The sequence below is a fragment of the Saccopteryx bilineata genome, chromosome 4 (genome assembly GCF_036850765.1).
Source record: "Saccopteryx bilineata isolate mSacBil1 chromosome 4, mSacBil1_pri_phased_curated, whole genome shotgun sequence".
Lineage (NCBI taxonomy): Eukaryota > Metazoa > Chordata > Mammalia > Chiroptera > Emballonuridae > Saccopteryx > Saccopteryx bilineata.
The window spans coordinates 13,058,364-13,072,059 of record NC_089493.1 but is presented as its reverse complement, the minus strand read 5'-3'; the positions used below and the strand labels follow the sequence as shown (position 1 = coordinate 13,072,059).

At 44.3% G+C, this 13,696-nt stretch overlaps 1 protein-coding gene across 1 annotated transcript in view; it reads right to left on the bottom strand.

The window, feature by feature from the left end:
* Positions 1-360: 360 nt before the first annotated feature.
* RPS6KA5 (ribosomal protein S6 kinase A5) overlaps positions 361-13,696 on the bottom strand; it is a 134,997-nt gene continuing 121,661 nt past the window's right edge. Inside the window, exons 14-17 of the mRNA XM_066276052.1 lie at positions 11,122-11,313; positions 3,925-4,084; positions 2,614-2,777; positions 361-1,295 (exon numbers count right to left, since the gene is read on the bottom strand). Coding sequence (XP_066132149.1) covers positions 1,056-1,295; positions 2,614-2,777; positions 3,925-4,084; positions 11,122-11,313 — 756 coding nt within the window. The 3' untranslated portion in view covers positions 361-1,055. The remainder of the gene's footprint in view (positions 1,296-2,613; positions 2,778-3,924; positions 4,085-11,121; positions 11,314-13,696) is intronic.

The following is a 13,696-nucleotide window of genomic DNA, read 5'->3' as shown; positions in this document are numbered from 1 at the left end:
TATGATTGTACAGTAGTCTGTACGTAATTCCTGCTACAGGAGGACACGCCGCCCTGTAGCGCGACACAGTGGACAAGCCTGGAGCACAGTGTTGAAGAGAACTTCCCTTTGCGTCTCCTCACATCGCTGCCCAAGTGGCGAGGACGTCATGCCACCGGCCCCTCCTACTTGATGCAAACAAAGTAGGTGGTGGATGTGAGGACAAATTTAAAAGAGAGAATAGAAAAAAATGGCAAAAAATACAGTACATATGCTTTAAACAGTGTGCACTTTATAAAAGTTTGCTTTGTTCATAGTCTTTTATAAAGTGCAATATTACTCAAAACAGAGATATGTACCTTATTGTTTTTGCAATAACCATTAAAACAAACTGCCAGGAAAGAGCAGTGCAAAATTAAAAACACACGCAGCTTAGCATGCATCTCAGGTGGGTCCCAAATACAGCGCCTTGGACTGAAAGTCCGTACAGCTTTGCTTTACTCCTTTTTTTTTTTTTAAGAAAAAGATTAATAGCAGGTTATCATCATATATAACCATATAGTAAAAACAATAAGTTAAAATCCTCTCTCAAGAAATAAGTCTATGCCACACATAAAATTCATTACAGAATCATTTTGAAAACAGACATTCTTCTCTGATAAATCACTGTTCAAAGGATGCAAATCTCTTAGAACCCCACGTTATCCACAAGGCAGTGAAAGGTGTCATCACAGCAAGGGTAGCTCTGAGGGCCGGTGACATCCTCTGTACGCAGTTCCGCTCTAGCCAGTCCTTAATTAAACCTACAGGTGCCTCTGCTCTCTCCAGAGCCGTCCTGCTGGCCTCATGCTAGGTCGCTAAACAGTACAACGTGCTTTATTCACAGTAACAGTCTCTGTCCAGTGCTTTTGGACAAGGATAACCAACTGAGTTGTCCTGAAAAAACCCCCTAAGAGGCAGATTCCAATGAAAGCAGTGGGACTCGGTTTCTAAAAGCACAAGACGTCACCTCAGGCACCTGCCCGGGACCGAAGGCGCGGTGGCTCACCGGTCCCGTTCCCGCCGCTCCGTGCTGTTCAGTCCGAGAACTGGAAGAGGGTGTCCGGGTTGCCGCCGTCCGAGGGGTTGCTGGGCTGCAGCGCCTTCGTGGGCGTGGTCTTGCCGTGGGAGTGGGAGGACGAGGAGTGGGAGCTCTCGCTGGAGCTGCTGCGCGTCTCCGTGCTGGTGCTGGTCTTCTTCATTTTCCTTCTCTTGGCCAGCGGGGCCTTGTCGACGTTCTGAAGGCAGAAGCCTTCCCTCTTGTATTTGTTAAAGGCCTAGGGGAGGAAAAAAGAGGTGGGCGGGGACTCTGATGAAGGTAAAAGGCTGGGAGAGTTCTGGGCAGTTATGACTCACACAGAAGACAACTTGGAGCTGTCCATCACAGCTGCCACTGGTTTGGGGACCAGAGTCCTCAAAACCACTGCATCCAAGCCTCCTGTGGGTGCAGAAGTTCATGGGGATCTCTGAGAGTGCGGTTTAAATCAAACCAGCGAGGCTGCTCAGGAGTTGAGACTCGAATACATCACCTGAGGAAGTCAGCGCAGCTGCCGCTCAATAATAACATGGCCTGACGGGAGATTCCCAGACTGTCGGCAACCTAAGCCCTCTCCTCACCCCCCAGCCTGGCGCCCCCATTACTCTGACTGGTTCTGGGTCTGAGATCTAAAATTCTGACTGCAAAGTCCCAACACAGAGCAGACTTGATCCATTATGATCCCCTGCTCTCCACTTCCAAGTCAATGATTTGGGTATATCCTGGCCACTAAATAAGAAGAGATCAGACCCACAAACCTCACGGCAGCCTGTCTTGACTCTTCTAGGCTCATGCTTGGGCCTTGCTGCAGTTGCCCCTGAAACCTCGCATCATATGACACTGAGAAGATTTGGATCATCTGCTGAAAATTCTTGCAGTTAATCTCTTTACAACTCCCCATATCCTAGTTCATTAACTTTTTAATCACTTTCTGCAGCTGAAGAGGAAACTCTATCCCTTCTTTCTCAAGATAATCCCTTCAAGGTAATTTTATTGCTCCTCAACGCAATTACTCCTTAGAGAATTATCTTAACGTATTTGCATCTGCCTGGTACAAACGTGCAGTTGCTGCAACGTAGCCGCAGCCTTTCGATTACACAATCAATACCTAAAGCCAAGTAAGTCCTTTCTTCTCCCCCACGGTCTTTAGGATATAGGAGCCACAAAACGGCTGTTGAATGAACAAACTCATATGTGGGTCTTAGTTCCTAATGTTTGTTAAGAGTTTTTAAAGAAAATGATTTAGCTTATTTGAGAGAAAATAGTTCTAATATCACACACGCTGTTTTCACTACTCACTGAAACTCTGCCTATTCAGATATCAGACTACTGCCTTATCTCAGTCATTCTAACTGAAGGAAGTTCTGTGGGCTAGCAGGGACTCGGCTCCCCCACGTGCTTTCTGTTTCTAAATGTGTGCGTACCAGGAAGGGATTTATGAAAACACCTAGAGTGGAAAGGTCACATTGTGTTACATGTATTACTAAGGGCGTGTCTCTGAGGTTATCGAGAGTCGATTCCTTCCCAAACCCCCTCCGTGTGCACAGCAAGGCCCTTACGTGGAAGGTGGCCTTCACGCAGGTGTGCACAGCGGCTCCGGAAGATCCTAGAATGTCGGGAGTCATCAGAGGATTCGAGGACAACTGACTGCCATCTTGAAGCCATTCATTGTATCTCAAGCCAGACATTTTAAGCCTTTTATTTGGATCCACTGTGAGAAGTCCTGTGGGAATAAACAAGATATTTTTATTTTATGATTTGCTATGTCAAACAGTGTAAAGTCAACCTCAGACACAAATCACAGGAAGAGCACAGGCGCAGGCGCACTGGCACCCGGAAGCCGGCATGGCTGAGGAACCTGCGTGCTCCACACTGGCGGGGCGAGGCGACAGTGAGCGGAGGCAGCCAGGGCTGCGTCCTGAAGGCTCCATGACGGAGTCCGACCGGAAGTCAATGGAGTCTCTGAAGGAGCCTAACAGAAGAGAAGTGTGGGCACATGTGGATCTTAGGAAGGTCACTCTGCCGATTGATGACTGACAGGCAAAGTCAGAGGAAGTAAGGCCAGTTGAAAGGATGTTGTAGGATCTTAGAAGAGAAATGACAAGCACTAAGGTGGCAGTCATGAATGAGGACTGAGAGACTGCTATGGAAGGTGAGGAAGGCAGGGCCAGGTGGGGCCCAGTTTCCTGCACTGGTGACCTGGCTCCCTGGCCGTGCGAAAGAGCGAGGTGGAGAGGAAGGAATTGCAGGTTCCATTTGGAGGGGTCAGACCAGGATGCTGGTGAATCCCACCCAGGGCTAGTTCCCGTGGTGGCTGAGGACTAGACTACTGAGGGAGGATGTTCTGATAAGAAGGCCCAGCCCTGGCTGGTTGGCTCAGTGGTAGAGCACTGGCCCAGCATGTGGATATCCAGGGTTTGATTCCTGGCCAGGGCACACAGGAGAGGTGACCATCTGCTTCTCCACCCCTCTTCTTCCCTCTTCTTTCTCTCTCTCTTCCCCTACTGCAGCCATGGCTCGACTGGTTCAAGTGCATCAGCCCCAGGCACTAAGAACGGCTCATGGAACCTCTACCTCAGGTGCTAAAAATAGCTCTGATGAGAACATGGCCCCAGAAGGGCAGAGCAGTGGCCCCAGATGGCGATTGCCAAGTGGATCCTGATTGGGGCATATGTGGGAATCTGTTTCTCTATTTCCTCTCCTCTCCCTTGGTAAAGAGGAAAAAGAAGAAGAAAAGGTCCAATACAGTAGCCTGGAAACCTTTGAGAACACATGGGTTCCTAGTGTAATTAACAGAAAACGTGTAATGGCATGATTCCACTTCAGTCACTGCACATCACATAAAATGTATAATTCCCTTCGATTCTTACCTTGGATCAAATCTTTAGCCTCTTGGGATACATTCTTCCAGGCTTCTCCTTCAAAGGAGAAATCTCCCTTTTTAATTTTCTTCATGATTTCCACTGCACTAGTACATGTCAAACTTTGGTCATGAGATTGGAATGGAACTTGCCCAGACAACATTGTATACTATTGAGAAAAAAAGGAGAAACAAAACAGAATGTTTCATTCAACAGTTTATTATGATTATCGTTGCTGGGTTTTAAAGAGTATGTGACTTCTGCCTGGCCTGTGATGGCGCAGTGGATAAAATGTCAACCTGGAATGCTGAGGTCACTGGTTTGAAACCCTGGGCTTGCCTGATCAAGACACATATGATAAGCAATCAATAAACAACCGAAGTGAAGCAACTATGAGTTAATACTTCTTACTCCCCCACCCGCTGGCAGAAATTCCCAGGCAGAATAATAAAAATAACATAAAAAAGAAAAACTAAGAGTCAGGTAGGCAGTCAACAAAACCCAAGTAAGAAGGATGAAAGGTGTATGTCTGAGACCCAGGCAGGGGGAGGACACGCGACCATCTAGGTTACCTGAGACTGGGAGGCTCTGGGCAAATGCGGACTTTCTGAAAAAGAAAGTTGTGCCTGAGGAGAATAAAGACTATACTCGTGGGATCGGAGAGTTTGAAAATAGAAGACAAGGAAAAGAAACTGGTTTCTAATTTCAACAATATAACAAGAGAAATAGTTGTTCTAAGGAGGGAAATGCTAGGACATCTGTAGAACAGAGACAAAAATCTTAATAAAAAAAAACAAACCCAACCCTCCTAAATCCTTGGTGGGGAAGGCTGTGACTACAGCAGACTGAACTCGAGTCCACTGGCTCAGAGAGGCTGCCCAACATTACACCCAGCAGTCTCCCTGCCCCTTCTACCCTCCCTCTCTCCGTCAGCGCTCATACAGACCCAGAGTGACGTTAACGCACTCAACCCTTCACTGGCTTCCCCACACGCTCCCCGTGGGCCTCAGCCTCCGCATTTCCCGGCTTCAACCCCACTGTCCCTACCGACAGTCCCTCCACCTCCCTGGCCGCACAAGTACCAAGTGTCCTCACAACACCATCTGCTTTCTTCAGCTGGCAAAGTCCACCAATCTAACTAGGTCTCTGTCCTTGGCCATCCTCCCTGCACAGAGGACATGTGGTGCAGAAGGGGACAAATGAACTTGAGAGGCACACCTGGCTTCAAACAAGTGCTTTTTGATTTACTAGCTTGGGAAATTAGTTAACCCTCTGGGACGAGTTCTTCAGCAAGATCAAGCACTCCATTGCACTTGGTAACAAGCAGTAGCCAGCTCCCTCCAGCCTGGCCTCCCTCTGTTTACCCTTCCTCTTTCTCTGGCTGGAGGGCAACAGGGACCCCACCCCTGTGGGAACTGGGGTGGAGACGTGCAACTTCAAAGCCCCTTCTAAGCTCTGCATTCCAGGTCACTGATAGCACCAGCTATCTCGGCCTGGGTTCCCCAGAAAGCAGAGTCTGAAGCAAAAGCTTACACACAATTATGTTACTAGGAAGCACAGTCTGTGAGGAGGAGGAACTGAGAACAGGAACAGTGTACGCACCAAAGGAATGACAGCTCATGGCTAAAACGGGCCAGGAGGATCAGCTGCCACGCTGAATGTGGTACAAGTCAACACGGCTCTGGCACTGATACGCATGCCTGCAAACCGTCCTCAGGCCTATACTTTGCTTTCTTTCACCTAAACTCAAGTGTCCCCGTGAGACTTGCAATCGGGGGAACAGCAGGCAGTGGCAGCTCATCCTGGGCTAACCTCTGAACCTGTCTCCAGGGACTCTCCTTCTGCCTCTACAGCTTGTTTCCCGAGTCCACGAAGTCCAGTGTCATTCACTTCTTCTGCCTCTGTAACTTCCTTTCCATTGTCCACGCGGCCCAGCATGGCGCACTTCTGTCACTGCAACTTCCTTTCCCGAGTCTAGCAGCCCAGTCTTCGCTCACTCCTGTTACTGTGATCTTGCCTCTTCTCTCTTAAGCCTTTCCTTTGTTTCCCTGTCCCCAGCTTTAATAACTACTCTCAAAATTACATGGACATGTGCCATGAAATCTTTTCTACACAACGTCAAGAACCCACACATTGCAGACTATGCTGAGGTAGACCCTCCTCGGTCCTGGTCCCTTTTTGGTGACACTGGGATGCCACTGGGCCCTACGAGACTCTGAGTGTCCAAACAAGTGGTCTCAGCAGTGTATTGTGCACTAGGATCAGCAGATGCATCGACCCACAGAGTTGCAGCAGCAATCCATGCACGGTGGACATGGCACTCAGCATGAGTCCCAGGAGGCCCAGACGGCAGTACCTTCCACGCACAGGTGCGTGCCACCTCTCTGCGGCACCGCTGCTTCTTCCGTCCCTCAAGCCTATGCCATATTGGGGGGCTCCCAATGACCATCTGATGGAGGAAGAGAGGAAGCTGAGCCTCCTTGATGGATGGGCTGCATTCCCTTCACTTGGGTGCGGCTGGTTTGTCAGAACATGAAAAGCTCAGTAAAGGCACCAACACAGGACAATACCCAGTGGGGCTGGGGCTCTGTCTCTGGGGACTCTGCTGAACCGATGGCCGATCTGTTGGTGCTAGGCCTCCCAGATCTAGACCCAATGGGTGCATGACCCACTTTTACAGCCCCGGTTTCTGTCCTGCAAACGCAGGGTCTCCTCAGTTAGGTCTCGGGTTCCTGAAGTCCGGCGGCCGGCTGCCTTGGTACTGAACTGGTGGCAGCCCAGCAGTGCGGCCTCTGCTCGCCCTCTCTCCTCGCTCCCGCTCCTCCGGGCGCTGCTCCTTGGGGACTTGATAAAATATAGCTTTAGCTTTAGCTTCTGCTTTCTGGGGAGCCCACCTAGTATTGTTCTATTGTTGATGAACATCTGACTCGTTTCCAATGTGGGGAACTGTGAAACGTGCTATTTTCTTGTACATGTCCTTTGGTACACAAAAATGCCCACTAGGGGCTACAGATCTGAGAACAACTGCTGGGTCCTTTGGTGTGCACAAGCTTAGTCATACGCCAAACAGTGCCCCCAAATCTGCTCCACTTCTTATTCCCACCCCACTTTTTAAGGGTACGTATGTGGCAAAACATAAGCAACCTTTACAAATAGAGTTTTCTTGCTTTCTGTTGTAAAAAAAACATGCAACAGGCTGTTGGGTGGGAAAACTAAATCTCTATGGTCCATATATATGTATTGTATCATTATATTGTGTGTGTATGTTTGTACATATCTGTTCAGATGTTGAAGACCCAACCCCCAGTGTGACTGGATCTGGAGACAGGGCCTCAACTGAGGTAATGTAAGTGAAATGAGGTCACAGGGAGGGGTTCTGACTGGACAGGATTAGCGTCTGTACCCAGAGACACACTGAGAGCTTGCTCACTCCCTCTCCAAGTACGAGAGAAAAGGCTCTGTGAGGACATCCCGTGCAGACCCCTGGATAGTGGACTTCCCAACGTCCAGAACTGTGAGAACATGAGTGCCTGTTGTCTAGGGCCCCGTCTGCGGTGCTTGGTTACGGCCCTCTGAGCTGACGGAGGCTGGGTGTCACTTCTATTTAGTGCAGTCCTGTGTATTATAAGTCACAAGAAAAAATAGCATGGGAGCCTATAGATGGAAAGACACATAAGAAAGTGCTTGCATTTTACTTGAATTCTGATTGAAGCAAATTCTAATTTCAACGCTATTTATTAAATTCAAACTAAATCTAACTCATACAGATGTACTTATATATATGTTTCCGACGGGGACTGCACCTCTATGAGGCAGGCGGGGCTGTAACCAAAGCCATGTATGCCGTCACGCATCTTCCTGAAGCATTTGTTATTCAGTGGGGGAAATAGCAGTTATGTGCATACTAAAATACCCACACTCATGTTTAGTAGCTGCAACACGCTAAAGGACCACTGATTTCTAACGCAGAACAGGAGACTCTAAGTAAACTCTGCACTTGCTATGGGATCATTCAGGCTTCGTATCTAGATCCTCTGGAGATATGTATTCACTTGTGTGGAAACATTTGCAAAGCATTCTTTTTTCTTGACAGTTTAATTCAGGTGTTCACTTTGTTTTCCATCTGTATTTCATTATGTATCTTTTTTTATTATTTTTAGGTGAGAGGAGGGGAGATAGTGAGGCAGACTACCACATGCATCCCAACTGGGATTCACCTGGCAACCCCGGTCTGGGGTTGATGCTTGAGTACCGAGTTATTTTTAGCACCTGAGGCTGACATGCTCAGACCAACTGAGCTATCCTCAGCACCCAGGGCTGATGCTCAAACCAATCGAACCATTGGCTGCAGGAGAGGAAAAGAGAGAGAAGGGGGGAGAATAGGGTGGAGAAGAAGATGGTCACTTCTCCTGTGTGCCCCGACCGGGAATCAAACCCAGGATATACATATATGCTGGACTGACGCTCTATCCACTAAGTCACTGGCCTGCACCTCATTATCTCTAAAAAACAAACATTTTTAAAAACCACAGCCACAATATCATTATCCACCCAAAAAACATTAGCAGTCATTCCTTTGTATAATTCAATATTCAATCAATATTTAAAATTTTCCAATTGTGTTACATGCTTTCTATAAGTACATCTGTATGAGTTAGATTTAGTTTGAATTTAATAAATAGCATTGAAATTAGAATATGCTTGCCTGACCAGGTAGTGGCGCAGTGAATAGAGCATCAGACTGGGATGCAGAGGACCCAGGTTCAAGACCTCGAGGTCACCAGCTTGAGCGCTGGCTCATCTGGTTTGAGAAAAAAGCTCACCAGCTTGGACCCAAGGTCGCTGGCTTGAGCAAGGGGTTATTCGGTCTACTGAAGGCCCACGGTCAAGGCACATATGAGAAAGCAATCAATGAACAACTAAGGTGTCACAATGAAAAACTGATGATTGATGCTTCTCCTCTCTCCTCGTTCCTGTCTGTTTATCCCTATCTATCCCTCTCTGACTCTAAAAAAAAAAAAAAAAAAGAAAAAAAATTAGAATATGCTAGAATCACAATTCAAGTAAAATGCAAGCACTGTTTCTTGTGTGTCTTTCGATCTATAGGTTCCCATGCTATTTTTTCTTAAAACTTATTTGGTGGAGGAAGTGGGTGATTTGTCCTGTGGAACTTCACACAACATGGACGCTGTGATTGTACTCCTGTGGTATCATTTAACTGGCTCTTTGTGCCCTGTTTCTCTAAAGAACTCGGCACTCAGATCTAGAGAAGCATGACTTCCGTCCACACCACCACACGAAGTTATTTCCATAGAAACGGCCTCAATTCGGGAGCTCTAAAATACCTGCCTGCACGTCTAAGACTGTCTTTTACAACCTAAAAAAAAGGTTGATGGTTATAACTGGCTTATCTTAGATGTAAAGGTTCTCTTAAAAGGGGTAATCTTACATCAATATAAAAAACAAAAGGCTGCTTTTTTATTTAGACTTTTTTTTAGGAGAGTGCTAGTAATGTTTAAGACCTTAAATAAAACTCTCATATCTATAAAAGTTGTTTATTTTTATCTAAAAAGTCTGATTCATAAATATGTCACTTTAGTTTGAACATTAGAAAGGATGACTTAAAATTACTGACATGAAAACCATATAAAGCTTGAAGCAAACGAGCCATCCGGCAGGGACACCTGGCCAGCCACTAGGAGAAAACAAGCCGCAGCGAAACACACCCCAGATGGAGTGCAAATTAAACTCTAAAAATACATATAATTCTCCAGGAAGATTTAGGGGGATATTTTTATAACCTTGGATCGGGGTAGGGGTAGAGGCACGATCTGACATCAAAGCCGGATACCACAAAGGAACAGACAGATGTATCTTACTACATAGAAATAAAAAAAAATTTTTCTATTTAAATCCTCTAAAAACAAAATTAGAACCCCATATTACTATAAATAAAGTTTTTGAACAAACAACACACTGGATAAAACCATTTCCAATATTAATGGCAGACAGAGAATTAAAATCTTCAATAGAGCTTTAAAATTCAGGGAGAAAAATTTCCCACAGGGAAGTGGGCAAAGGTCATAAACAGCAATGCAGACAAGAGAAGTACAAGTGTCCAAACATAGGAGAAGATGCTCAGACAACATTCATCACAGAAATGTGTGCAAATGACAAGAGCAGGAAGTAACTTGGAAGCCTGAAATTGGTAGTCTTCCATGTATGGCATGCAGTTCATGAGAATGTAATAGGAAAAACTTCCAGAAGTCAAGGCACAGATTTCCAAATAAAGATGTGCATACCCTTCTCTTAGAAATCTATTCTAAACAAATCAGGTAAATGTAAGCATATATATAAAAAAATTCATTTGTACAGTTTAAATTAATGAAAAACTGGAAAATGCTAACTTCACATTAGTAAATGGTTAAACTTCTGAGATTCAAACTATGTGTATATTATAATCTCATTTTCTAAAACCCCAAATATATGTACATGTATGTAGAACTACTAGTAGAAAAATAAGGAACAGTGAGAGCTTATACAGCATCGTCTCTGTATGATGAGATTACGAGTGAGCTCACTTTTTTCGTCTACCTTTCTGTGCTGTCTGAAAATTTCTCCCTAAGATTATGCATTACAAATTACGTGCATAAAAGGCAAAGCTATTTTGAGAATAAATACGCAAAGATTTTGCTAGCTTAATGTACTATTTTTGATCACTGTAGCCAAGGACATTTTGTGAAAAGTATGCTTACCCTGATTATTTTAAATTACCATAAACATTTCTAATTTTATCTGTTAACTTGTTAATTTACCCTAAATCGTATTCCTTAATTACACTTTTAGTCTTAGAAACTCAAAGAATACATTTTTAATGTTATTCTATTGAGTAACTTCACTATTTTCACATTATATCTAGTGTGCAAATCTTTTGAAAATACACTATCTTTTAAAACTATATATTTAACTGTTTTAGTCACATGAAACACAGCTGCCTTAACTATTTCAAAATAAGCCCAAATCAAAATTCCTACATTGAGTACAATGTAAATGTTTAAGGGAAACAGCCTTGTGTCAGTATTCTAACTGAAAAGAAACGAATCTGCCCATTTTTCCATGAATTAGGAAAAACTGCAAAGAAAGAGACAGGTACAGAGGACATCTAAGAACTGCCTGGGTTTAATGGCTCTCCTGAAATGAACTCACCAAGATGACACCCAAGCTCCAGAGGTCACAGGACTCGTCGTAGCCGTTGTGGTTCAGGAGCTCTGGGGCAGCGTAGTGGAGAGTGAAGCACGGGGTCTTGAGTGGCTGGTTATCAGGCGGCTTTAAGCGTGCGAACCCAAAATCAATTACTTTAATTTCTAAATTGTCATTTTCGTCAGTGAACAATAGATTCTGCAAGATACAAACACATCAATCTCTTATTAAAACATCATGGGACTTGGTGATGCCGTTTATGTAAATTATATATTGATACAGGACTCAGACACAGAGAGGGGCTGATGGGGAGGGGCGGGGGCTGGGTGCCAGTGTCCTATTGTCCTCTGCTTTGTGATCTGTTGTGTTACTTCAATGGTACAGTGTCACGTGAAGCATTTTTGGCTACACCATGCCTTTGCCTATGCTTCTCTGGAACTCTGTGCCCGCGTTCCACTTCCTCTGCCAAGCTCCCTTCCAAGACGGCGTAGGCGAGCCTGATCTCCATTCAGAGACACCGCCCAGCCTTGCCACCACACTGAAGTTAGGGCTTGCTTCTGTATTTCCTCCCAGCATTCCTTACAGTTCCTTCCTGGCTCTTAACAGCTGTGCATTATTAATTCAATGTCTCCGTCCCCACTGGACCATAATTCCAGGGTAGATACTGTGTGGTGTGTCCACCTTATCTATGACTCCATCCTGAGGGTCTGGTGCAGGCAGACAATGGATGTTTTGATGAATATGCATCTACTGAATTGTCATAAATAAATATTTATATAAGATCTAGTTTAGCTTATTAAAGAAGATATGGTAGTAACATAAATTTCAGAACTCTTTTTCCCCAAACATTTAATACTTAAACATTTTTTGATGCTTATGAATATTATACCTCAATTATTCAGAAAACACTGTTATTTTTGAATCATTCACCCACTAAGGCTTCTCAATCCCACGGTTTTACTGTACTACTTTTTATATTTATTACCTCCTTAACAAATGCTAACTGTACTGATGCCCAAACCACCATTTTTATCAGCTTGTCAAGCCAGAACCCACAGTAGGTAAATCCGACTACAATGTCTATAGGCATGCTAAGAAAACCTATTATGTCTTCAATGTTCATTAAATTATTCCCTAGCCTAGCAACATCATTTGCTTTGCTAATAGTATTCTTACTGAAATAAAAAACATCACAGAAGGCTTCACTGATACAAAGAAGAAAAATCTTCTAAGCCTTATATTCAGAAGTTAAAAATAAGTAGAGTGGGAAGAAAAACAATTAACTAAAAAGTTTAAAAATATGTTCTATCATGCAATGCTTAATCTTGAATTTGTAGTGAAATTAAAATATGATATAATTATCTGGAAGGCTTTACCACAACTGAAGTCACAGGTGGGGTTTACGGAATGTGTACTTGGGACACGTCTTTCAGCAAACGACTCCTGAGCTCCTCTGCAGGGCTACCTCCAGACCTGCGAGTCAAGCACACCGGGCCCTGTCCTCACTGAGCCTGGACCCTTGAGAAGGGCTTCAGTTTACTCCTTATTAAGCATGGCAGGGGGCTTCCGTGACCTTAGTCCTTGAAGTAGAGGGCAGATGGCACTCCCTAACCTTCTCCTCTCTCCTCCCGCTTGGAGCGGGAGTCAACAGCTGCCAAAGAAAGGGAGTAACCACTCAATCTCCTTGTCTCCTTGTCTCCAGCTCTGCCGGAAACTAATTTGATATAATTTTTCCTAATCTTCCAAGAGCATGGGAACCAATTGCAACAAATAAAAAGCAGCTTACCAAGAATGTCAGCCAGCTTCTAAATTTATCTGATTCTCACCCAGAATTTAGGATTTTTGCCTATGCAAAAAATGAATGCCACATAACTATGTCCCAAAAGATACATAATCAGATCTTTAAATGCTACATCACTGGGAAAAGTATTACATTTTCAGTTTGGAAATAATATACACTGCCATTTAAAAGTCAAAGTGAAAGCTCTTTCATTATGAAAATAGGTACATTTTCATTTCTCCAAAAAAAAATTTTTTTTGATTTAGGATTATAATTGTAGTAGAATTTCCTACATGACATGACAAGTCCCCATTTCAAATGCCTACGCCAGAGAAAAGTTTTACAACAAATGAGAAGAATGAAGTATAGGTAAGACAGAGAGGCAAATTACATTCTGCAGAGGACAGCTGCATCGTTCGAGACTCACGAGATGACAGATGGCCAGTTATCAAAGAATAAAACATGTGAAAATGAATTCTACAGTCATGGAACAGATCTTTCAATTAAAAAAACTTACATGCTTGTTCCTCAGCTACCAAGAAAACATTTAAGTGGTGTGCTTGCACATTTAAAAATAGACAGCTAATCTTCACTGCACAGAGCGCCATACTTTCAGGGGGCGTCATGTAGGAGAGTAAGCGCTGCGGTGAAGGAAGCGGAGGGGCAGCTATCAGAGCTGCGAGTGCCTAAAGCAAATTCGTTTTCGACTAACCACTAGTAATATGAATAACGGCAACAGAAAATACACAGGCTGAAGTTGAAATACTTTAGGAGTTGGTCAATTATATTTGAACACATACA